The sequence below is a fragment of the Capricornis sumatraensis genome, chromosome 16 (genome assembly GCF_032405125.1).
Source record: "Capricornis sumatraensis isolate serow.1 chromosome 16, serow.2, whole genome shotgun sequence".
Classification (NCBI taxonomy): domain Eukaryota; kingdom Metazoa; phylum Chordata; class Mammalia; order Artiodactyla; family Bovidae; genus Capricornis; species Capricornis sumatraensis.
In genome coordinates, this window is record NC_091084.1 from 44,521,720 (window position 1) to 44,549,036 (window position 27,317).

General features: G+C 37.4%; 1 protein-coding gene across 3 annotated transcripts in view; it reads left to right on the top strand.

Annotated features, from left to right (window-relative positions):
• The window catches only part of SBF2 (SET binding factor 2), a 499,999-nt gene that overhangs the window by 251,633 nt on the left and 221,049 nt on the right, over positions 1-27,317 (top strand). For all 3 annotated transcript variants that reach the window (XM_068989002.1, XM_068989003.1, XM_068989004.1), the window contains exons 7-8: positions 23,844-23,976; positions 25,213-25,321. In XM_068989002.1, the coding sequence (XP_068845103.1) occupies positions 23,844-23,976; positions 25,213-25,321 (242 nt within the window). The remainder of the gene's footprint in view (positions 1-23,843; positions 23,977-25,212; positions 25,322-27,317) is intronic.

Consider the following 27,317-nt stretch of genomic DNA (forward strand, 5'->3'; position numbering starts at 1 on the left):
CTGTCTTTCCCTTCTCCTCCTGCCCTCAATCTTTCCCAGCATCAGGGTCTTTTCCAGTGAGTCAGCTCCTCACATCAGGTGGCCAAAGTATTGGAGTTTCAGCTTCAACATCAGTCCTTCCAATGAACACCCAGGGCTTATCTCCTTTATGATGGACTGGTTGGATCTCCTTGCAGTCCAAGGGACTCTCAAGAGTCTTCTCCAACACCACAGTTCAAAAGCATCAACTCTTCAGCGCTCAGCCTTCTTCACAGTCCAGCTCTCACATCCATACATGACTACTGGAAAAGCCATAGCCTTGACTAGACGGACCTTAGTTGGCAAAGTAATGTCTCTGCTTTTGAATATACTGTCTAGGTTGGTTATAGCTTTCCTTCCAAGGAGTAAGCGTCTTTTAATTTCATGGCTGCAGTCACCATCCACAGTGATTTTGGAGCCCAGAAAAATAAACTCTGCCACTGTTTCCACTGTTTCCCCATCTATCTGCCATGAAGTGATGGGACCGGATGCCATGATCTTAGTTTTCTGAATGTTGAGCTTTAAGCCAACTTTTTCACTCTCCTCTTTCACTTTCATCAAGAGGCTTTTTAGTTCCTCTTCACTTTCTGCCATAAGGGTGGTGTCATCTGCATATCTGAGGTTATTGATATTTTTCTCGGCAATCTTGATTCCAGCTTGTGCTTCCTCCAGCCCAGCGTTTCTCATGATGTACTCTGCATATAAGTTTGACATGCTCCTTTTCCTATTTGGAACCAGTCTGTTGTTCCATGTCCAGTTATCTCTTACTTGTCTTATATGTGTACCTACGTAAGAGTTTCTCACTCACTTAGAGTATGTTTTTCACATTGTTCTCCATCTGTGTTTTTTTATAGTTGAGTTGAAACTGTCCCTTTCCTGAGGGCTCATCTCTACTTCTCCACTGAATTCTTAATTCCTTACACAAAAAATCCACCTTTTTATTTCCCCCCATCTCAAGTTGAATTTTACTCCCTGCTCAACTCTGAAACACATCACTCCTTTTCCTTTAATAGCCCCATCCTTATTCTTCTTTGTGACTTCCATCAGTGAAATTTAGAGAGCCTCAGAAGAATTTAATGGCCTTCCCTTGTATCTCAGTTGGTAAGGAATCAGCCTGCAATGTAGGAGACTTTGATTCGATTCCTGAGTCAGGAAGATCCTCTGGAGAAGGAAATGGCAACCCACCCCAGTATTCTTGACTGTAAAAATCCCATGGACAGAGAAGCCTTGCAGGCCACAGTCCATGAGGTCTCCAGAGCTGGACTCGACTCAGTGACTAAATCACCACACATAGAGTTTCTAGTATCCTAATAAAGAAGAATGATGGCATTAATCCCAAGGTAGTACTATTATATCTGCCTCCCCATAGGAGTTTAAACTGTTAAAAATCATGTGTTCCTTTTCTTCCTCCCTGAAAGTTTCTGCTCATTGAATTATCTCAACCAAGTTCAAATTAATTTAATTAAAGCTATTTTGTTTAATGTGTGAAATAGGCATTGACTCCTTGGTGGCACTTATTTCTGTAAAGAATATCTTGTTGATTAAAACCTTCCTCCACAAAGTTTTGGATGTAATTTTAGGGGTTCATGAACTACCTACACAGCCTGTGGATGGTCCCTACTAATCACTGACTTAATTGATTTTAGCTAAGCACTATTCCCTAGTAGCTCAGATGGTAAAGCATCTGATACAATGCAGGAGACCCAGGTTCGATCCCTGGATCAGGCAAATCCCCTGGAGAAGGAAATGGCAACCCACTCTAGTATCCTTGCCTGTAAAAATCCCATGGACAGAGAGCCTGGCAGGCTGTACAGTCTATGGCATCACAAAGAGTCGGACACGACTGAGCAAAAGTTGATCATTGTTGAAGCACTATTCACATGATCTTTTTCATTTAGGAAGACTTGTATGGCTGTACATGGGTCGGCGGTGGTCTGCCTTAGGGACACGGGCTCTGGATGCTGCAGACTTGGGTATGGCATAACCCTTCTTGGGGGAGGCCGCCATTAACCCCACTGTAGAGCTGCCAGAACTTACACTGGACTGGGAAATAGACTCTTGGAGGGCACAAAAGAACCTTGTGCATCAGGACCCAGGAGAAAGGAGCAGTGACCCCACAAGAGACTCTCCGGACTTGCATGTGAGTGTCCAGGAGTCTCCGGCAGAGGCAAGGGTTGGTGGTGGCCTGCTGCAGGGTTGGGGGCACTGAGTGTAGCGGTACACACATGGGATCTTTGGAGGGAGGTCCCCATTATCTTCATTACCTCCACCATAGTTTGGCCCCAGGTAAATGGGGTTTTTCCTGTGGTCATGTATGGATGTGAGAATTGGACTGTGAAGAAGGCTGAGCGCCGAAGAATTGATGCTTTTGAACTGAAGAACTGATGCTTTTGTTGGAGAAGACTCTTGAGAGTCCCTTGGACTGCAAGGAGATCCAACCAGTCCATTCTGAAGGAGATCAACCCTGGGATTTCTTTGGAAGGAATGATGCTAAAGCTGAAACTCCAATACTTTGGCCACCTCATGAGAAGAGTTGACTCATTGGAAAAAACTCTGATGCTGGGAGGGATTGGGGGCAGGAGGAGAAGGGGACGACCGAGGATGAGATGGCTGGATGGCATCATGGACTCAATGGACGCGAGTCTGAGTGAACTCTGGGAGATGGTGATGAACAGAGAGGGGAGATGGTGATGAACAGAGAGGCCTGTCGTGCTGCGATTCATGGGGTCAAAAGAGTCGGACACTGACTGAGCAACTGAACTGAAACAGCAGGGAGGGAACACAGCTCCACCCATCAACAGATAATTGGATTAAACATTTATTGAGCACGGCCCCGCCCAACAGAACAAGACCCAGTTTCTGCCTCAGTCAGTCTATCCCATCAGGAAGCTTCCATAAGCGTCTTAACCTTCTCTGTCAGAGGGCAGACAACCTGAAAACCACAATCACAGAAAACTAACCAATCTAATCACATGGACCACAGCCTTGTCTAACTCAGTGAAACTGTGGGCCATGCCATGTAGAGCCACCCAAGACAGAGAGTTCTGCCATCATGTGGTCCACTGGAGAAGGGAATGGCAAGCAACCTCAGTATTCTTGCCTTAAGAACCCCATCCATGAACAGTATGAAAAAGCAAAAAGATAGGACACTGAAAGAGGAGCTCCCCAGGTTGGTAGGTGCCCAATATGCCACTGGAGATCAGTGGAGAAACAACTGCAGAAAGAATGAAGAGATGGAGCCAAAGCAAAAACAGTGCCCAGCTGTGGATGTGACTGGTGATGGAAGCAAGGTCCGATGCTGTAAAGAGCAATATTGCATAGGAACCTGGAATGTCAGGTCCATGAATCAAGGCAAATTTGAAGTGATAAAACAGGAGACGGCAAGAGTGAACATTGATATTTTACGAATCAGTGAACTAAAATGGACTAGAATGGATGAATTTAACTCAAATGACCATTATATCTACTATTGTGGGCAAGAATTCCTTAGAAGAAATGGAGTAGCCCTCATAGTCAACAAAAGAGTTCGGAATGCAGTACTTGGGTGCAATCTCAAAAACGACAGAATGATCTTTGTTCATTTCCAAGGCAAACCATTCAATATCATAGTAATCTATGTCTATGCCCCGACCAGTAATGCTGAAGAAGCTGAAGTTGAATGTTTCTATGAACACCTACAAGACCTTCTAGAACTAACACCCAAAAAAGATGTCCTTTTCATTATAGGGGACTGGAATGCAAAAGTAGGAAGTCAAGAAGCACCTGGAATAACAGGCAAATTTCGCTTTGGAGTTCAGAGTGAAGCAGGGCAAAGGCTAATAAAGTTTTGCCAAGAGAATGCACTGGTCATAGCAAACACCCTCTTCGAAAAACACAAGAGGAGACTCTACACATGGACATCACCAGATGGTCAACACCAAAATCAGATTGATTATATTGTTTGCAGCCAAACAAGGAGAAGCTCTACAGTCAGAAAAAAACAAGACTAGGAGTTGACTGTGGCTCAGATCATGAACTCCTTATTGTCAAATTTAGACTTTAATTGAAGAAAGTAGGGAAAACCACTGGATCATTCAGGTATGACCTAAATTAAATCCCTTATGATTATACAGTGGAAGTGAGAAATAGATTTAAGGGACTAGATCTGATAGATAGAGTGCCTAATGAACTATGGAATGAGGTTCGTGACATTGTACAGGAAACAGGGATCAAGACCAACCTCAAGAAAAAGAAATGCAAAAAAGCAAAAGGGCTCTCTGAGGATGCCTTACAAGTAGCTGTAAAAGAAGAGAAGCAAAAAGCAAAGGAGAAAAGGAAAGATTATACCCATTTGAATGCAGAGTTCCAAAGAATAGCAAGGAGAGATAAGAAAGCCTTCCTCAGAGATCAATTCAAAGAAATAGAGGAAGACAAAAGAATGGGAAAGATTAGAGATCCCTTCAAGAAAATTAGAGATACCAAGGGAACATTTCATGCAAAGATGGGCTCACTAAAGGACAGAAATGGTATGGACCTAACAGAAGCAGAAGATATTAAGAGGTGGCAAGAATACACAGAAGAACTGTACAAAAAAGATCTTCATGACCCAGATAATCACGATGCTGTGATCACTCACCTAGAGCCAGACATCCTGGAATGCGAAGTCAAGTGGGCCTTAGGAATTATCACTACGAACAAAGCTAGTGGAGGTGATGAAATTCCAGTTGAGCTATTTCAAATCCTAAAAGATGATGCTGTGAAAGTGCTGCACTCAATATGCCAGCAAATTTGGAAAACTCAGCAGTGGCCACATGACTGGAAAAGGTCAGTTTTCATTCCAATACCAAAGAAAGGCAATGCCAACGAATGCTCAAACTACTGCACAGTTGCACTCATCTCACACGCTAATAAGGTAAAGCCCAGAATTCTCCAAGCCAGGATTCAATAGTATGTGAACTGTGAACTTCCAGATATTCAAGCGAGACTTAGAAAAGGCAGAGGAACCAGAGATCAAATTGCCAACATTCACTGGATCATGGAAAAAGCAAGAGAATTCCAGGAAAACATCTGCTTTATAGACTATGCCAAAGCCTTTGACTGTGTGGATCACAATAAACTGTGGAAAATTCTGAAAGAGATGGGAATACCAGACCACCTGACCTGCTTCTTGAGAAACCTGTATGCAGGTCAGGAAGCAACAGTTAGAACCAGACATGGAACAACAGACTGGTTCCAAATAGGAAAAGGAGTACGTCAAGGCTGTATATTGTCACTGTGCTTGTGCTTATTTAACTTCTATGCAGAGTACATCATGAGAAATGCTGGGCTGGAGGAAGCACAAGCTGGAATCAAGATTGCCGGGAGAAATATCAATAACCTCAGATATGCAGATGACACCACCATTATGGCAGAAAATGAAGAACTAAAGAGCCTCTTGATGAAAGTGAAAGAGGAAGGTGAAAAAGTTGGCTTAAAGCTCAACATTCAGAAAACTTAGATCATGGCATCCGATCCCATCATTTTATGGCAGTTAAATGGGGAAACAGTGGAAACAGTGGCTGACTTTATTTTGGGGGGCTCCAAAATCACTGTAGATGGTGATTGCAGCCATGAAATTAAAATACGCTTGCTCCTTGGAAGAAAAGCTATGACCAACCTTGATAGCATATTCAAAAGCAGAGACATTACTTGGGCAACAAAGGTCTGTTTAGTCAAAGCTATGGTTTTTTCAGTAGCCATGCATGGATGTGAGAGTTGGACTATAAAGAAAGCTGAGCACCAAAGAATTGATGCTTTTGAACTGTGGTGGTGGAGAAGACTCTTGAGAGTCCCTTGGACTGCAAGGAGATCCAACCAGTCCATCCTAAAGGAAATCAGTCCCAAATATTCATTGGAAGGACTGATGTTGAAGCTGAAACTCCAATCCTTTGGCCACCTGATGCGAAGAGCTGACTCTTTGGTAATGCTGGGAAAAATTGAAGGCAGGAGGAGAAGGGGACAACAGAGAATGCGGTGTTTGTCTGACATCTCCAACTCAATGGGCATGAGTGTAAACAAGCTCCCGGAGTTGGTGACGAACAGGGAAGCCTGGCATGCTGCAGTCCATGGGGTCACAAAGAGTTAGACACAACTGGACGATGGAACTGAACTGAACTGAACTGAACTAACCTTGCCAAACACTACCTATATTTTGCCCAAGAGATTAAGTCTGATTCTGATCCCAGAAAATACAGAAGGTAGGGAACACATTGCTTCCAGAGACTGCAGTTTTCAAAATCCAGGCTCTCAGAAACTGTTGGTCAATGTCAAAAATTATTTAACAAATAAATTATATGGAGGAGGAACCTGAAGAGTAAAAATGCTTTGAGGGTCTTCCCTGGTAGTCCAGTGGTTAAGACTGCATGTTTCCACTGCAGAGCGTGCAGGTTCTATTCCTTGTCATGGAACCAAGATCCAGCATGCCACATGGAGTGGACAAGAAATGAGAGATTTGAAATAGATTCCGTTTTTAGCAGAGTGAGGTTATACTGTAGTGTCTAGAGATGCACCTTTTGGTGATAAAAAAAATGTCTGTAGGAAAAATCAGGAAAATGCTTAATAGAAGAAAGGCAGAACATTGATTATTTATAGCAGTGGAGGGGTTGTCATGATTAGTGGCACATGCAAGGGGCCTCTAGGGCTGCTGGCAAAGTCCTCCCTTGACCTTGGTAGTGTTTGTAAGATAGTTCATTGAACTATACTTTTGATTTGTATCCTTTTCTATATTTGTGCTTTATCTTACAAATATTTAGAAAACTTGTTTGACTAACTCTTCATATGTACACTTTTTTTTTTTTTTTAAATAAAAGTTCAGTGCTTGAACAAAGTAAGAGATTTTATCCTCCAGTAACAAAAAGGCAGTACAGGACTGATATGTTAATTCCCAAATGTCTTTAGGAAGACATGTTTTTCCCTTACTTATTAATAGGGCACTTTCACTTTCTTGACTGGGAGCTTCAAGAACTGCCTTGTCTTATCCTGTGCATCCTTTATATCTGGCATAGTGACTTTGGCACAGAAGGCATCAGTGTTTACTAAATAAATTACTGCACCAGCCGTGAAGAAGATGGCAGTCATACCTCCTAGGAGAGTTCTGTATATGGATGAAGTGCATAGAACAGATGATGATCAGCCATTTGAATATCAGATTTCATTATTTTTACTGTCTAGTATTTTGAGCTTAATTATCTTTTGCTTACATATTCAAAATTTACTTTTTCAGCATCTTTCAGCTTATTCTTGATAAGGAAAAGATAAGAAAGGAAAGGAGAAAGAAAGATGCCTCTCAAACAGCATTGTATGCAGTTGTAGTTGCCAAAGCATGTGGTACTGATAATTATGTCTGAAATCATGTTTTTATCACCGGTCATTTTGGTTAGACTGTTGTTGAAGGCCAATGTTAGACCATTATCACAGTTGACTACCTGCATTGGGGATGTGGTAGTGGTGGTAGATTTTACAAAGCACAGACAGGAAGCAGATAAAACTCTAAGATACTTTTGTAGCCTTGACTAGTTTTCCTGTGAAAGGCCTAAATGTAATGATAGCATTTCCTTGGTTCTTCTTTCCAAGGGTTGTTATGATAATGAATTTGTTTTTCACAGTTTCAGAGCTATGTTTGCCTGAAGTTGTTATGTGGACATATGCCATTACCCACCTCATTCCTTAAAATTTTCTGTTAACCAGCTTCATCTTCAACTTAACATCTATTTTATTTATTTGTATCTTTTTGTAGTCTATGTGAATTGTTTTTTATTTACCTAAGATTTGTGTTTTGTGTAGAAAATTGTAATTTTTCATGTTAATTAAGATTGTATTCATAGGAACTGGTTTTTATAGCCCCTCTGATTTTTTTAATCCATAGCTCAGGTATCCCTCCTTGACCCAGATAATTTTGTGAAATACTCTTGAGATCTTTTGAGATATATGTTCATCTATAACTTGGTTTCTAACTATAAACACACTCATTATAGAATAATTGTTCCCAATTTTATAGTATACTATTTATTAGACCTTCTTAAAGTCACAGGCTAAAGCTAGTTTGGGCCTTAAGTTACTGTCACTCTATTTCCTTAGTAAAACAGCATTAGTCATGTAACATCTGTATTTATTGAGATATTCTTGAGATATAACTTGTATAAGTTTAAGGTTTACAGTGTGATGCTGTGATGCTTATATTTATTGCAAAATGATTACTGTAATAAGATTAGTTACCACCTTCATCCCCTCACATAACTATCATTTGTGTGCTGATAACATTTAACATCTACTCTTTTCACAGTTTTTAAATCTGTAATACAATATTGTTAATTATAGTACCATGCTATACATTACATGCTCAGAATTTATTCATCTTATACCTGGAATTTGTATTTTTTGACCAGTATCTTCCCAACTCCCCCACCCTTTGCATACATGTGTACTCAGTTACTTAGTTGTGTCTGACTCTTTGCCACCTTAGTGGACTGTATTCTGCTAGGCTCCTCTGTCCATGGGATTTTCCTTACAAGAATATTGAAGTGAGTTGCCATTTCCTACTCCAGGGTATCTTCCCAAACCAGGGATTAAACCCACATCTCCTGCATCTGCTTGCATTAGCAGGCGGATTCTTTACCAGTGAGCCACCTGGGAAAGCCCTTCCACATCACCTAGCCCCTGGCAACCACCATTCTGTCTGTTTCTAATTTCAGCTTTTTCAGAGTCTATAAAAATGAGAATATAGAGTATTAGTCTTTCGCTGACATTTCATTTAGCATAGTGCCTTCAGGATCTATCCACGTTGTCATGAAAGACAGTGTTTCCTTCCTTTTTATAATTGAATAATACTCCAATATATTATATATGTATTTTTTTCCATTCATCTGTTGATGGACACTTAGGTTGTTTCCATATCATGGCTATTGTAAATAATACTGCAGTGAACACATGAGTAGCTCTTAGAGATAGTGAGTTTATTTCCTTTGAATATGTACCCAGAAGTGGAATCACTGTATAAAATGGTAGTTCTATGTTTTTCTTTTTTGAGAGCCGTCATACCGTTTTCCATAGTAGCTGGACCAATTTACATTCCTGCCAACAGTGTATAGGAGAGATCTCTTTTGTCTTTTGATAGTAGTCATTCTAACTGTTGTGAGATGATTGGCATTTCCTTGATGATTAGCAAAGTTGAGCATCTTTCCATGTGCCTGTCGGCGTTTATATGTCTTCTTTGGAAAAATGTCTGTTTTTTTTTTAAGTCCTTTGCCCATTTTGTAGTCTTTCTTTTTTCCTTTTTGCTATTGAGTTATATGAGTTCCTGTTATATTTTAGATATTAATATCTTAGCAAATAGATGATTTGCATGTAATTTCTCCTGTTCATAGCTTGCCTTTTCATTTTGCTGATTGTTTCTCCTGCTGTTCAGAAACTTTTTAGTTGGGTGTAGTCCCAGTTGTTTATTTTTGTATTTGCTGCTTGAGTTTTGGGTGTCCCATCTAAAAAATCATTGCCAAGACCAGCATCAGGGAGCTTTTTCTCTGTTTCCTTTAGTAGTTTTATAGTTTTGTTTCTTTTATTTATATATTTAATCTGTTTCATATTATTTTTTGTGAGTGGTGTGGGATAGGGGTCCAGTTTCATTATTTTGCACATGAACATTCAGTTTTAAAGATACTATTCTTTCCCCATTGAATAGTTTTGGGTTTTTGTCACGTATTAGTTCACTGTATGTGTGTGAGTTTCTTTCTACACTCTGAATTCTATTCCATTGATCTATGTGTCTGTTTTTATGCCAGTACATGACTGAGCAACTTCACTTTCACTTTCACTTTCACGCATTGGAGAAGGAAATGGCAACACACTCCAGTGTTCTTGCCTGGAGAATCCCAGGAACAGGGGAGCCTGGTGGCCTGCCATCTATGGGGTCGCACAGAGTCGGACACAACTGAAGCAACTTAGCAGTAGCATACTTTTTAAAAAATATTATTGTAGCCTTAGAATATAGTTTAAAATCAGGAATTGTGGAACCTCCAACTGTGTCCTTTCTCAGATATTCCTTTGGCTATTCAGGGACTTTTATGGTTCATATGAATTTTAGGATTTATTTTTTTCTATGTCTATGCAAATATAATTATCAGTTCAGTCACTCAGTAGTGTCCAACTTTTTGCGACCCCATGGACCACAGCATGCCAGGCCTCCCTGTTCATCGCTAACTCCCAGAGTGTATCCAAACTCATGTCCATTGAGCTGGTGATGCCGTCCAACCATCTCATTCTCTGTCATCCCCTTCTCCTCCTGCCTTCAATCTTTTCCAGTATCAGGGTCTTTTCAATAATTTTGATTAAATTGAATTTATAGGTGGTTTGATGCAGTATGGATATTTTAAGTGCTAATTCTTCTGAATTATGAACATAGGATATATTTCCATTCATTTGTATCTTCCTCAGTTTCTTTCATCAAACTCTCATCAGTTTCAACATACAGATCTTTGCCTCCTTGGTTAAATTTATTCCTGAGTATTTTATTCATTTTGTTGCTACTATAAATGAGATTATTTTATTTCTTTTTCAAATGGTTTGTTGAATAGTTTCAAATAGTTGTAGAAATGCAACTGATTTTTCTATGTTGATTTTATATCCTGCAACTTTGCTGAATTTATTAGTTCTAACAGTTCTCTGATGGAGTCTTTAGGATTTTCTGTCTATATATATAAGATCATATAATCTGCAAACAAACTATTACTTTTCCATTCTGATTTGATGCTTTCTATTTCATTTTCTTTCCTAATTGCCCTGGGTAGGATTTCCAGTACTGTGTTGAAAAGGTGTGGGCACCCTTGTCCTACTCCTGATCTTAGCAGAAAAGCTTTCATGCTTTCACTGTTAAATAAAATGTTAGCTGTGGACTTCTCATATCGCCATTTTTTATGTTGGGGTATGTTTTTTTCCATACTTAATTTTTTGAGAATTTTTATCATGAAAGAGTTTTGAATCAGATGCTTTTCTGCATGTATTGAGAAAATTATAAGATTTTTTAAATATTTAATTATATTAATGTCATATATCACATTGGTTAATTTGTATATGTTGAAATATCCTTGCATCCTGCAATTATATTCCACTTGATCATTGTGTATGGTCCTTTTAATATGGTATTGAATTCATTTTCCTGCTATTTTGTTGAGAATTTTCATATATTATGTTAATCAGTAAGATTGGCCTGCAGTTTCATTTCCTATTGAGTCCTTACCTGGCTTTGTTATTCGGGTAATTTTGGCTATAAGGATTCTTCCTTCCTTTTCAGTTTTTTGAAGGAGTTTGAGAAGAATTGGTATTCATTCTTCTTTAAATGTTTGGTGGAATTCACCAGTGAAACCATCTGGTCCAGGACTTTTCTCTGTTGGGAGGTTTTGGTTATAGTTTGAATCTCCTCACTCATTATTGGTCTGATCAAAGTTTTTATTTCCTCATGATCTCATCCTAGTGTAAACTTTTTTATATGCATACTTTCTTTTCGCTTACCCATATGTAGCCAGCTTTTCATGGACTATTATTGAGTCAGTATTTCTGTGTATTATCTCTAATACTAAGTAGAGATTTTTTAAAAAATTATTAAAATTGCTAGAGTTTTTCCTTCAGTTTATCTTACAAATGTTATTTTTCCTTTTTATATAAACATCCTTAAAATGTTGATTGTAACCATACTTGCTATTCAGAAAGTTATTTCTGCTCTTAAATGTTTTAATGGAAAATTTCTGGCATTCTCTTTTTTATCTTCCTCTGGAAAAGCTTCTGGTTGTAATGCTATATAATTATTCTTAAAGTGATATTAACTTTTATAAGCATATCAAAACTAATTTATGTTCCTGAAAAGAAAGAAGAAAGATTATTAGAGGAAAGAATGAAGGCTTAAGTTGTGCAAAATTCTTCTCTTTAAAGGTAACACCTTTAAGAATATGTTGACTGGTAAATTTATGAACCACATGATTAACGCATCAGTTATAGAATGATTTTTGTCCTTTTTCCTTAAATTATCAAAATCTAGAGTCTTGGATCACATTACTGTTTTCATTTAGTTTTCCTAGATCATTCATGTAATATTAGTACTTGATTTAGTCTTTTTCTCAACTACAATTGAAAAAAATGAAGTAGCCATTTTCATTTTTATTGTATGTAATTTAACACGTAGTTGGAGAATTTGTGGGCACAAAAGTTTAGATCATTACTGTAAATGGAATATTGTGCTCTAGGTAGAAAAGGAAGAAATGGGAAATTTAGTGTTTTACTGTAACTATGTATTATTAATCATTTTGAGATAGTTTGATTGTCAGCTATTTGTCTTGAGGTTTTGAAACAAATTAAATCTTCTCACTAGTCTGTCTGGAGCACTTTTCTGAAGATACTTCTTACCATGTCTACTTTGTTCCAGAGTCCGAACAAAATTTCTGTAATGCCTATCTACAGGAGTATAATTTTTTTCATCAAATACTTAGAGAACCATTATCATTTGTAAAGTCCTGTGCTAGTCACTAGGGATGTAAAGATAAAACAGTCTCATCCTCTTCTCCCAGATAATACTTTTATATGTTTTAAAAATTATAGTACACTGTAATTAGTGCAATAATAGAGATACTAAGAGCTAACTTTTACTAGCTAGAAAAGTGGAAGGACATTCCAGGCAGAGAGAAAGCATAAGCAATGATATAGAGCCATGATAGGCATTTATGAAATAATAAGATATTTGATGAAGCTTGAGCATTCAGAAGTGGTCACAATGTTATCAGGAAACTGATTGCTTTCTTTTAAAAATTAAACACTTAATATTTATGCTAGGTTTATAAAGGAAACTGTTTTCAAAATACCAAATACTAACAGTCATAACCAATGGGTTGTTGATTAATGTACTCCGCTTACTAGAATCATACATAGATAAAGTATTTAATATCTGCTTGCTACATGATATCATTTGCCGCTGCTGCTAAGTCACTTCAGTCGTGTCCGACTCTGTGCGACCCCATAGACGGCAGCCCACCAGGCTCCCCCATCCCTGGGATTCTCCAGGCAAGAACGCTGGAGTGGGTTGCCATTTCTTTCTCCAATGCATGAAAGTGAAAAGTGAAAGTGAAGTCTCTCAGTCGTGTCCGACTCTTCACGACCCCATGGACTGCAGCCTACCAGGCTCCTCTGTCTATGGGATTTCCCAGGCAAGAGTACTGGAGTGGGGTGCCATTGCCTTCTTTGGACATCATTTGAAGACAGTTCAGAAAAATCCTGATGCAAAGAATTTTCCATTTTCCTTTTATTGTGTTTAAATACTAACACTAAATGGTTAAATGCTTCCACTAAATGGGCTTCGCTGGTGGCTCAGCAGTAAAGACTCTGACTGCCAGTGCAGGAGACTGAGTTCAACCCCTCAGTCGGGAAGACCCCCTGGAGAAGGAAATGGCACCCTTTCCAGTATTCCTGCCTGGGAAATCCCATGGACAGAGGAGGCTGGTAGGCCACAGTCTACAGGGTCACAAAGAGTCAGGAACAACTGAAGCGACTTGGCATGCATGCAAAGTGTATTTAATTCATGTCACATTCAAGGGAATAAAAATGTTCATAACCACTAAAATACACCCATGTATAGTTACCTCATGCAAAGAGTTGACTCATTGGAAAAGACTTTGATGCTAGGAGGGATTGGGGGCAGGAGAAGAAGGGGACGACAGAGGATGAGATGGCTGGATGGCATCACTGACTTGATGGACGTGAGTCTGAGTGAACTCCGGGAGTTGGTCATGGACAGGGATGCCTGGCGTGCTGCGATTCATGGGGTTGCAAAGAGTCGGACACGACTGAGTGACTGAACCGAACCGAACCGATAGTTGCCCAATTGAGTTACATTTCTTAGTTATTTTTTTATTTAGAAGATTTCCATTTATAACATATTTGGAAATAATATACTGAATTTGTAATTAATGTGAAACATTGCCTCTCAATGGTAGTTACAGAACTTAACTGTAAAACGTATTAGATAATCTGAGAGGGTAGGGATTTTATTTTTCTTCGTTATTGTATTCCTAGTATCTGGAGCATAGTGGTGGTGGTTATTGTTCAGTTGCTCAGTCATGTCCAACTCTGTGTCCCCATGAACTGCAGCATGCCAGGCTTCCCACCAACTCCTGGAGCTTGTTCAAACTCATGTCCATTGAAGTGGTGATGCCATCCAGCCATCTCATCCTCTGCTGTCAACTTCTCCTCCTGCCTTCAATCTTTCCCAGCATCAGGGTCTTTTCCAGTGAATCAGTTCTTCACATCAGGTGACCAAAGTATTGGAGCTCCAGCTTCAACATGAGCCCTTCCAGTGAATATTCAGAGTTGGTTTCCTTTAAGATTGACTAGTTTGATCTCCTTATAGTCCAAGGGACTCTCAAGAGTCTTCTCCAGCACCACAGTTCCAAAGCATCAGTTCTTCAGTGCTCAGCTTTTTTTATGGTCCAACTCTCACATCCATGCATGACTACTGGAAAAACCATAGCTTTGACTAGACGGACCTTTGTTGGCAAAGTGATATCTCTGCTGTTTAATATGCTGTCTAGGTTTGTCATAGTTTTTATTCCAAGTAGCAAGCGTGTTTTAATCTCATGGTTGCAGTTACCATCTGCAGTGATTTTGGAGCCCAAGAACATAAAGTCTGTCACTGATTCCATTGCTTCCTCATCCATATGCCATGAAGTGATGGGACCAGATGCAATGATCTTAATTCTTTGAATGTTGAATTTTAAGCCAGCTTTTTCACTCTCCTCTTTCATTTTCATCAAGAAGTTCTTTAATTCCTCTTGCTTTTTGCCATTTGGGTAGTGTTATCTGCATATCTCAGGTTGTTGATATTTCTCCTGGGAATCTTGATTCCAGCTTGTGCTTCATCTAGCCCAGCATTTTTCATGATGTACCCTGCATATAAGTTAAGTAAGCAGGATGACAACATACAGCCTTGATGTACTCCTTTCCCAATTTGGAACCAGTCCATTGTTCCACATCCAGTTCTAACTATTGCTTCTTGACCTGCATACAGATTTCTCAGGAGGCAGGTTTGGTGGTCTGGGATTCCTACTTTTTTAAGAATTTTCCACAGTTTGTTGTGATCCATACAGTCACAACACTGTAGTCAGTAAAGCAAAAGTAGATGTTTTCCTGGAATTCCTGGATGTTTTTCTGGAATGCTTTTTCTGTGATTCAACAGATGTTGGCGACTTGACCTCTGATTCCTCTGCCTTTACTAAATCCAGCTTGTACATCTGGAAGTTCTCGGTTCACATACTGGCCTATCTTGAAGGATTTTGAGCATTACCAGCATTACTCATGTGAATTGAGTGAAGTTGTGTGGTAGTCTGAATATTCTTTGGCATTGCCTTTCTTTGGGATTGGAATGAAAACTGACTTTTTTCAATCCCATGGCCACTGCTGAGTTTTCCAAGTTTGCTGGCATATTGAATGCAGCACTTTAACAGCATCATCTTTTAGCATTTGAAATAGCTGAGCTGTAATTCCATCACCTCCACTAGCTTCATTTGTTGTAATGCTTGCTAAGACCCACTTTTCTTCACATTCCAGGATGTCTGGCTCTAGGTGAGTGACCACACCACTGTGGTTATCAAGGTCATTAAGACATTTTTGGTACAGTTCTTCTGTATTCTTGCCACCTCTTCTTAATTTCTTCTTCTTCTGTTAGATCCATGCCATTTCTTTCCTTTGTTGTGCCCATCTTTGCATAAAATGTTCCCTTGGTATCTCTAATTTTCTTGAGGAGATCTGTAGTATTTCCCATTCTTTGTTATCCTCTGTTTCTTTTCATTGTTCACTTAAGAAGACTTTCTTATCTGTCCTTGCTATTCTTTCAAAATATACATTCAAGTCTTTCCTTTTCTCCTTTGCTTTTCCTTTCTCTTCTTTTTCTCAGCTATTTGTTAGGCCTCCTCAGACAACCAGTTTGCCTTGTTGCATTTCTTTTTCTTGTAGGCTTTCAACAAATATTGATCAAATGAATGAGAAATATCCTTTTTCATGACTTTTGTTAAGCCATGACCATTATAACATTTTCTCTATTGTGGATTGGCAGAATTATAGTAAATTATTTAAGGCTTTTGGAAATATAACCTGCCAAGAAAACCAGGACCTTCAATTCCTCAATTTGCCCATTTGAAAGCTGAGACATAATTTTTATTTGTATAGCATATCTTTATTAGAAGGGGAGGTTTCTGGAGAGAAGTTTGTGGTGTTGTTTTTTCAATGCAAGAAACAAATACCTTCATTAATGTTTGATGTTGTGAATTTTAGATCTTTAACCCCCAAACAAAAGTTAAGATCAGGAAGTAATTTTTCAAAATGTTTTACTATTTGGATAGTCAACAGGATGTGTATGTATCATTGTAGTCAAATCAGTAGAAATTATCACTGGAATGTTTGCTTTTCATACTGTTTTTCTCTCCTGTTATTGTGTAGCTTTGGATAGACATTGGCTACTGAAGACTAGGAAACATTCAAGGTTATTTAGAAAACTGATTATGACTAGCAGTACAAGGAAAATGAAGCCAGCAACAAGTGTTGCTAGTTAGGAATAAAAACATCAATGTAATTTCTTAAAATATCTGAGATTGTTAATTATCTAAAACTTAAAGCATGTGATGTTTAAAAATGCAAAATTTAAGCTATCCATTAGTTAGTCACAGGTAAATTTTATTTTATATTATGGATGAAGTGGTTGGATGGCATCACCAACTCGATGGACATGAGTTTGAGCAAGCTCCAGGAGTTGGTGATGGACAGGGAAGCCTGGCATTCTGCAGTCCATGGGGTCACAAAGAGTCGGACACAACTGAGCAACCGAACTGAAATAATTTTCTGGATAATGAGAAACTTACCTTTTAAGCATTAGACTGTTACCCCTAACTCAATTCTAATACATGAGATGTTAGCCTTTAGTAGTAAATATAGTGTAATATTTCACTCCTTGCTGTCACAAATTGATTCTACTAACATAAGCTCTCTAAGGAGAGCTGCATACCTTCCTTCTTCACTTTTTATCTAATACTACATGATGCTGGCCATGACTTTTATTTTCTGAGATTATCAAAATGGATTTTTTTGTGTGTGTGTGGGTATTACAGTGGATTCAGAGGGGAGTAGAGAGGGAAAAGTTCTTCCCTAGAATCTTCAGGGAAAAAGTTTGGATTCCTTCCTAATGGTATACAGACTCTTCATGAACCTGCCCTTGGCAAAACTCCTTGTAGGTCTTCTGAATGCCTTTCCTTCCCTCAGTCCTTTGTTTCTTTGCATGTGGTCATCTGTCAACTTTGAAAGTCTTAGTGATCTCCGTTTCCCTAACTCTAACTTCTGCTTATCCTTAAAACTGCAACTCGAGTGTCAATTCCTTTAGGTGGGCCCAGTGTAACCATAAAGGTCCTTAAAAGATGGAAGAGGGAGATATAGTGTGAGAGTGGTGCACTCTGATTCACACAAGAGGGAAAGACTCAACCAACCTTACCAGCTTTGATGATGGAAGGGGGCCATGAGCTCAAGAATGCAGGCAATTGCTAGAAGCTGGGAAACCCAGGAGTAGGGCTTCTGAGTTTTAAGCCATTAAGTTTGTGGAAATTTATTATAATAGCCATGGGAAATTAATACAACTACAGACTTTTTTAAATATAAATTTTAATTTTTAAATACTTGGACCCACAAAAAGTTGTTAAAATGGTACAGCAGATTCTCAAGTTTTGACTTCTTCAAACTTGCTTAGGTCTCACATCTTCAGAAAATAGTATTAGACCAATCATGATCAAAAGAAACAAAATATATTAAAACTGAAGACATACAAAAGCAAATAAACTCCACTTCTCCCCAATGGTGTCCATACCTTTGTTCTGTGCATCTGTGTGTCTGTTTCTGCTTTGCAAATAGGTTAATTTGTACCATTTTCCTGGATTCCACATGTATATGGAGTTGTAAGGTTTGGGAAATGAAGGTTTGGAGGGCAGGTTGCTTGTTAATTTCCTGCAGTCTCTCTCCTTACTCAGCCATTAGCTCTAAGACAGGAACTGTGACTGTTTTGTGGGCTAATGCATGCCCCAGGGCTCAGGAAAGTATCAGGTATATGGTAGGCACACAGTAAATGTTTGTTGAATAAATGAATAATAAAGTCACCTAGAAAGTTAGGGACAACCAAAACAGGAATCCAGGGCTCTGCTCCCCCAGGCCAGGCTCTATACATTGAACCAGGAAACGTAGATTATAGAGCGAGGCTGTTGTTGTTCAGTCGCTCAGTCATGTCTGACTGTTTGTAGCCCCATGGCTTACAGCCCACCAGGCTTCCCTGTCCTTCACCATCTCTTGGAGCTTGCTCAAACTCATATCCATTGAGTCAGTGATGCCATCCAAACATCTCATCCTCTGTCATCCCCTTCTTCTGCCTTCAGTCTTTTCAAGCATCCGGGTCTTTTCAAATGAGTCAGCTCTTCTCATCAGGTGGCCTAAGTATTGGAGCTTCAGCTTCAATATCAGTCCTTCCAATGAATATTCAGGACTGATTTCCTTTAGGATGGACTGGTTGGATCACCTTGTAGTCCAAGGGACTCTCAAGAGTTCTCCAACACCACAGTTCAAAAGCATCAATTCTTCGGGCGCTCAGTCTCACATCCATACATGACTACTGGAAAAACCATAGCTTTGACTAGACGGACTTTTGTAGGCAAAGAAATGTCTCTGCTTTTTAATACACTGTCTAGGTTGGTCATAGCTTTTCTTTCAAGTAGCAAGTGTCTGTTAATTTCGTGGCTGTAGTCACCATCCACATTGACTTTGGAGCCCAAGAACATTAAGTCTGTCACTGTTTTCACTGTTTCCCCATCTATTAGCCATGAAGTGATAGGACTGGATACCATGATCTTTGTTTTTTTAATATTAGTTTTAAGCCAGCTTTTTCACCCTCCTCTTTTGCCTTCATCAAAAGGCTTTTTAATTCCTCTTTGCTTTCTGCAATAAGATTGGTGTCATCTGTGTGTCCGACTCTCTGTGACCCCATGGACTGTAGCCCACCAGGCTTTTCTGTCCATGGAATTCTCCAGGCAAGAATACTGAAGTGGATAACCATTCTTTTCTCCAGGGGAACTTCCCAACCCAGGGATTGAACCTGTGTCTCCTGCATTGTAGGCATAGTCTTTACCATCTGAGCCACCAGGGAAGTCCCCAATATAAGATTTAGCAAATGAATAAATGTGTTTATGTCCATAGGATCCAGGGTTTTCATTGGAAAAAGGAACATACAACTATGTATTGGAGTCGGGAGACTCTGCGAGAATAGATTGGAACTGAAAGTAATGATATGGACTTGGATTTCTCAAATACATGTATATGGGTATATATGTATGTGTGTGTCTGTTATATGCATGTATATGTGTTCATATATGTGCATGTATCTACTCTTATCTGTAAAAGTAACCACAAAACAAAGATACCTTGGCAGAAATGATCTAACATTTACCCTAATACCCTCAATTCTTGATTTTTAAAAGCCATTTCTAATGGCTTTTAATGGAAGGAACCAGGCCTCCTTGGAGAAGTGACTAACTTCAGAGCAGGGACAGAGTAGGTAAAATATGAGCCTGGATTATTTTATCAAGCTAGAAAGTAAGAAAGAACTTAAAAAAGAAAGGGTTCATATCATAGGGACACAGGAACTAGGTTAAAGGGGTGACTGTTGTCTAAGTTTAGGACTTAATGCGCACAAACATAGTTAAAATCAGTAATAACCTATAGAATGTTGGAATAAAAAATAAAAATCCATGAGTCTATACTGATGATGGATATATAAATAAGCAGGTAATGGGGGAATAAATGAGAGTTCTGATTATTGCTGAATGTTAAGTGCTAATTTCTAACTGGTTGAATGTGATTTGCAAAAGCATTTTATAATCCTAATAATAAAGACTGATTATAATCATAATAGTAAAGACTATCTTAAAAAAAGAAAAACTAGAAACCAATACAAGAATAAAACTTGTAAATTCAAAAATGTATGGAGATTACACAAAATGCTCTTAAACAACCAGTGGGTCAGTGAAAAAATCAAAAGGGAAATCAAAAGTATCATGAGACAAATGAATATGGAAAAGCAAACACCACAACTTCCACAATGCAGCAAATTCAGATGTAAGAGGGACGTTAATGGTGATCAATATCTGCATTAAGAAAAAAGAAAGGTCTCAAACATCCTAACTTTACCTTCCAGGGAATTAGAAGAAGAAGAACAAATGAAGTCTGAAATTAGTAAAGGAAGGAAATAACTTAAGATCAGAGCAAAAATAAATGAAATAGAATGAAAAGACGGTAGGAAAGATGAGTGAAACTAAAAGCTGTTTTTTTTTTTAAGATAGGTAAAATTATAAACCTTTAGCTAGACTAGGGAAAAAAAAGAGAAGACTCAAATACAATCTAATATGAAAGAAGGGTCATTACTGATGATACCACAGAAACACTATGGATGATAAGCAACTACTGTGATCACACCAATAATTAGATAACCTGGAAGAATGAATAACTTCCTAGAAACATAAAACCTACCAAAACAGAATAATAAAGAAATAGGAAGTCTGAACAAGACAGTTATTAACAAGGAGATTGAATCAGTAATCAAAAACATCCCTAAAATAAAACTCCAGGACCATACGGCTTCACTGGATGAATCCAATGAAAAATTTGAAGAATTAATAGCTGTATATTAGAGACTGTCCTGAAAAATAGAAGTGGGAACTCTTCCAAACTCATTTTACAAGGCCATCATTACCCTAATACCACTATGGTATTAGGACACTATGAGAAAAAGAAGCTACAGGTTTTGCATTTTGAATTTAGATGCAAAAATCTTCAACAAAATATTGGCAAACCAAATTCTACAATATGGTAAAGAATCATAGAATGTGATTGAGTAGGATATACTCCTTGGGATGATTCAGTAAGCAAATCAGTAAATTGTTCTCTTTGAAATGGTTAATTTTATGGTATGTGAATTTCATCTCAATGAAAATAATTTAATGCTGTGGAAATGCTCCATCCTAAGCAACAAAGCACAGCACAGCAAAGAAACAGGACACCTAAATGAAATATTAAGCTTTGAATGAATCCTGATGGTAGGGAAGAAGTTACAAAGAATAATTTTGTGTCAGAATGAAACAAGAATACACAGGTAAGATTAGATTTAAAATATTCAGTTCAGTTTACCCACTCAATCATGTCTGACTCTGTGACCCCATAGACTACAGCATGCCAGGCTTCATTGTCCATCACCAACTCCCAGAGCTTGTTCAAATTCATGTCCATCCAGTCAGTGATGCTATCCAACCATCTCATCCTCTGTCGTCCCCTTCTCCTGCCTTTAATCTTTCCCAGCATCAGGGTCTTTTCAAATCAGTCAGCTCTTCACATCAGGTGGCCAAAGTATTGGAGGTTCAGCTTCAGCATCAGTCCTTCCAATGAATATTCAGGACTGATTTCCTTTAGGATGGACTGGTAAGATCTCCTTGCAGTCCAAGGGACTCTCAAGAGTCTTCTCCAACACCACAGTTCAAAAGCATCAATTCTTCGGTGCTCAGCTTTCTTTATAGTCTAACTCTCACATCCATACATGACTACTGGAAAACCATAGCTTTGACTAGACGGACCTTTCTTTGTTGGCAGAGTAATGTCTCTGCTTTTGAATATGCTATCTAGGTTGGTCATAGCTTTTCTTCCAAAGAGCAAGCATCTTTTAATTTCATGGCTGCAGTCACCATGTGCAGTGATTTTGGATTAGACTTAAAATACTGCAACATGTTAAATTTGCTGAGGGGGATAACCATACTGTGCTTAAGGAAGATATTATCTTTATTCTTAGGAAAAACATGCTGACATATTTAAGGGTGAATGTCATGATGTGTACAGTCACACGGGTCAGAAAATGTGTGTGTGATTTTAGAAAGAGGCAGGGTATGCTTACACATAAAGTACAAATGTTAAAGCAAATGGAACAAAATTCAACATTAGGTGAGTCATTGTGAGGGATATTTGGGTACTCTGTTCTTGCAGCTTTTTTGTAAGCTTTAATTATTTCTAAAGAAAAATATTTAATGTTATCTATTAGGTGGCTCAGTGGTAAAGAATCTGCCTACTAGTGCTGGAGACACAAGAGACACGTGTTCAATCCCTGGGTTGCAAAGATCCCCTGCAGAAGGAAATGGCAACCTTCTCCAGTGTTCTTGTCTGGGAAATTCCATGGACAGAGGAGCCTGGAGGGCTATAGTCCGCAGGGTCACAAAGAGCCCAAAACGACTGAACAACTGAACACACACATGTTATTCAGTTTAATAAATGTGGCATTATAAATATAGCTGAAACTTCTTGCGTATGCCACCTCATCCCAGAGATATACTATCCTTTATTCGGTTCTCTTTATTCATGGATATATCTTTATATAGTCTATGTTTGTACTGATATATACCTGAACAGTATATAGTAGCATTTTGTATGGTTTTAAGCAATATATAAATGCTATCATTCTATAGAATCACTTTGTACCATACTTTCCTCATTCAACATTATATTTGGGAGAGTTGTTTACGTTGATATATTAGCACTAGCTCTCTTATTTTCAGGTTGTAAAGGTATCCCTAAAGTCTTAGTAATGTTTTAATCTTAAAGTCACAGGTATAAATGTTATAGACCTACCCTCTACCAAAGCCATATCACTTGAAAATGTGTAAATTTCTTTAATAATTATTTCACTTTATAAATTTTGAATAATAAAGTTTTAGTTTTAGTTTTTTGTTTTAGTCAACATTTGCCATCTTCAGTCAGAAGTTTAACTTTTAGTAAATTCAACTTAAATTTTACTATAATTTATTTTTCATTCTTATATTTGGGATGTATCCACTTTTTTCATTATTTAAATACTTCTGCAATGTTCCTCTTTGTACCTTATCTTCTTGGGTACACATGAAAGTTTCTATGATAAATAACTCAAAATGGAATTATTAAAATTACTGCATTTACTAGATACCAGGGTATGTGCCTGTGCATCTTAACTTTATTTATATTCATCACAGCAGTGTATATGATCCTTTCCCCACCATCTTCATAAAACCTTAGAATTGTCAAATTCTAATTTCGGCTATTGTAGTAGGTTTAAAATCATACCTCCTGAATTTTTTCGTTTGAATTTTTCTGATTATTAAAAGTGTTGGAGCTTCTTTTCATGTTAATCAGCCATTTTGATTTCCTCTTAATGTAAATTATAAATTCATATTATTCTCCTATGTTGCTTTTTTCTTGCTTTTAGAGGAGATTTTTTAAAAATTGTCAACTATATGCTGTTTCCAAGAAGTAGAGAAAGGGTGATGTAAAAAGTTGGAAAAAAGATATAGTAGGAAAATTTCAACAACAAAACTGGTTTGGTTATGTTAACATCAGACAAATTAACTTTAAAAGGGAAAAAAGTTAGAAAAAGGCCAAGCATCTAAAATAGAAATTTAAGTACAGACCTTGGAGATGAAGTTGAAAAGAAGGTAATAGTATATTTCCAATTAACTAATATATTCAGTGAGTGTACACTGATTTGAAGAATAAGACAAACAAAACTGAAAGTTTGGGAAAACAAATACCCATAGGCTCTTCGGAATTCATGGTTTAACTAAATATTTTTCTTCAGAGATTTTTTAAGTGTTGGCTTTTTCATTGCATGTAATTCTAAGGCTATGTTTCTTGGCAGCACATAATAAAACTAAATGCATTTGGTAAGCATTTGCTCTTTGTGTTTTCAGGAATTCAAAATGTCCTCAGCCTCTTTTGTGCGGTCCTTACAGAAAATAAGGTTCTCTTCCATTCTGCAAGTTTCCAGAGACTTAGTGATGCTTGTAGAGCCCTGGAGTCATTAATGTTTCCTCTTAAATATAGGTGAGGGTTTTTATTTGGTGTTTTTATTTATTCCTAGATTATGCATTACTTATCAATGATCAATTAAAGCATCATTTCACAACAGTTTTGAACAACAAGGGCATATTTTACAAAGTTATGCTGTTATGAGTCATGATTCTGATAGAAATCTAGCCTGGAATTTGAAACTTTTCCAAGTTGCCTATTATTGAGTGTTGATTCCTTTCATGAAAAAGTAATCAATTTAAACAGTATTGTCAGCAACATTTAATTCCCTTTGAATATAGTTGGAGATAAAAGTCTTAAGATAGTACTGATTATTTAATATTAAGAAATTATTGTTAATTCAGGCAGTTATAGTGGTATTATAGTTTTACTTTTAAAAGAGCCCTAACCTTTTTTAGATATATACTAAAGTATTTATGTATACGTGATATGGTATCTGGGATTTGATCCAAATAATGTGGTAGGAAAAAGAACAAAAATGGGTACAAATATATATGTGACCATGCATTGATGATTGTCAAAGCTGATTAAATACGTGAGGCTTTATCTTCCTTTTTTCCCCTCTCTTTTGGGGGCAGAGAGGGATGTTAATTTTTTTGTAATAAAAAGTATAAGGGAAAACAGTGATGACTGAGAGTGCTGTAAGTACAATATTTTATTCTAATATTTTTTACCAATTTGTTAATCACAGTGACCTAGAAAAAATTTACAGTCTATAGATTTTATTAAAAATATTTTTTAACCTGTGTGCTTTTTTTAAACCTCCAGATAAGAGAGCATTCTAAACTTTAATTTTGTACCTTGCCATTCTTACCAAATATAAAAATCAAGTAGAGAAAATGTAACTCAAATGATTGTTTTATATAGAGAAGTACATTATCACCAGTATGTGGGGGGTTGGGGGCGTTCCATCAGGAAGTCAGTGTTACCAACTGATGTCAGATGTCTATGTAAGGAAAAATTCTTTCAAGCAAGTTTGAAAAACTTAAAGAGATTGCTTGCCTAGAGGGGTAAGACATAAGAAACCTGCCCTGCTTACTTCATATCTTCTTATATCAGATCATACCTTTCACATGAAGAATCTTTAAAATCTCTTTTCCTCCCAAGAATTTAATATTAACAACTCTGAGAATATTATTGATAATTTCTAAACATAGGTAATCTAAAATTCAAAAAGTATAAAAATGAAAGAAAGGTATGTTGTATTATGGAAGAACAAATATTTCTCACATGTATTTTTATTATTTCTAGTTACCCTTATATTCCTATTCTCCCGGCTCAGCTCCTGGAAGTTCTGAGTTCCCCAACGCCTTTCATTATTGGAGTACATTCTGTCTTTAAAACTGATGTTCATGAACTTGTAAGTATTCATCTTAAAATTGCTAGTTATTGAGGTCAGGGGTTTCTTACATTTCTTTGAGTCCTGCTTGCCTGCTAAGTCTCTTCAGTCGTATCCGACTCTGTGCAACCCCATGGACTGTAGCTTGCCGGGCTCCTCTGTTTGTGGGATTTTCCAGGCAAGAATCCTGAAGTGGGTTGCCATGACCTCCTCAGTCCTATAGCACTTCAGTTAATTACTATTTTCAAATCTGTTCCATTCCCAATAGAAAGGATTGGCTGGAAGCACAGCATCATTAAAAAAACCTAAATACATTAATATTTCCTCACAGCAAGTACAGGAGATTTATAAAGTGAATTCATTAATCTTTTAAAATTTCCCTCTTTTGGCATATTAAATTTATCTTTCTATATTCTTCATCTCACATAAGAGAAAGGAAGATAAGATTATCCATTTTTAGCAGTCTATTTATGCTTTTATTATGAGTGCTTTAATCACATTTTGAAATGAGGTCTGTGATAATGCTACCCACTCCAGTATTCTGGCCTGGAGAATTCCATGGACTGTATGGTCCATGGGTACACAGAGAGTTGGACACAACTGAGCTACTTTCACTTTTTCACTTGCAGAAAGCAAAAAGCATTTGCAAAGGAATGAAGGGTTTTGTTGGAATACAAGTTTATTGTGAGCTCCCCCTTACCGCCCCCAGATTATTCTGTTCTTAATACTAAGTGGAAATACTAAAGGAGAGAAAGTAATACTCTGTATTCAACCAGCTCTTAAAAATAAGTTTACTTCTCTGTAGTGTGCTTTAAGAAGGACTGTAACAAAATTGGGACTTCATAGAAGGACATTTAGGATTTCAAGAGTTTAGAAACCATATTCTTTGAGGGCCTAAGAAAATGTTCACAGGTAATAACGTAATGTTATTTGATAGCTAAAGATTAATATTTAAGTAGCTGTCATAGAAAGAAGGGGTAGAGGCTGAAATAGAATCAGTGGGTATAGTGGATATAGAAACAAATTTCTGCTCGGTCTAAGAGTTTTCAACTAAATAGAGCTGCCCAGTGATGATGAATGTGTCTCCTTATGTGAAGAGTACTCTAAGTAGAGTGCAAAGACAGATTGCATGACACTTTTCAGGGAGTTTAAGAAAAATTCTTCATTGAAAGGTTGGGTTATATGACATCTGTGATTCACAAATCCTAAAGAGTTTGTTATTCTAATTTGATTTTAGTTATAAATGCCAGTGAAGAGGTAAGCTCTGTAGGTACTTTTGTATAATTACAATTGTAATCAAATCATAATTGTCATTTAAACTGACAGAAGACCATTGCACATTGCAGTTATAAACAGGACCCTCATTCTTTTTTCTGACTTTATATATTGATAATTTTTTAACTTTGATATCAACATATAAAAATATCTATAAATGCATAAGCATTAAGTCAAACCTCATTAGTACTAATTAAAAACTCACTCATTTGGTTTGTAGGCAGTTTTTTTCCCAGTAAATAAAAACAGTCTGTGGAAGTTAGACAAACCAAATATTGACAGAAGTGAATTTCTTAACTTTTCATTGAATAAATTAGAATTAATTTTAATCCTGTTAGCAACATAATACCTTCCATAATTTTGACTGGTTTCTCTATTAAATTTTTCATGTTATTTTAAAATAGATTTTGTAAAATGCTAAACATTAGTGATTTAGCTACCTGAACAGTGCTGTTTCGATATATACTAGTTGCTTTGCTTGTTAACTCTTACGATTACCATGTTATTTAGGATATGGCTGAACTACTATAATAAAGCATGCAAAATGCAATGGCTTAAACAAAATGGAATTTTATTTAACACTCATGCAGCAGTTTGTAGAAGTGTTCCATTATGTCAGACCAGTTTGTTCCATGAATTCATTCAAGGAAGGACCATGCTTCTTTGCTTCTTGTTTCTCCACTAGAATCCGCTTAGGCATTGTCATCCTCTGAATGTGTTCAACATTGGGTTGTTAGTTCAT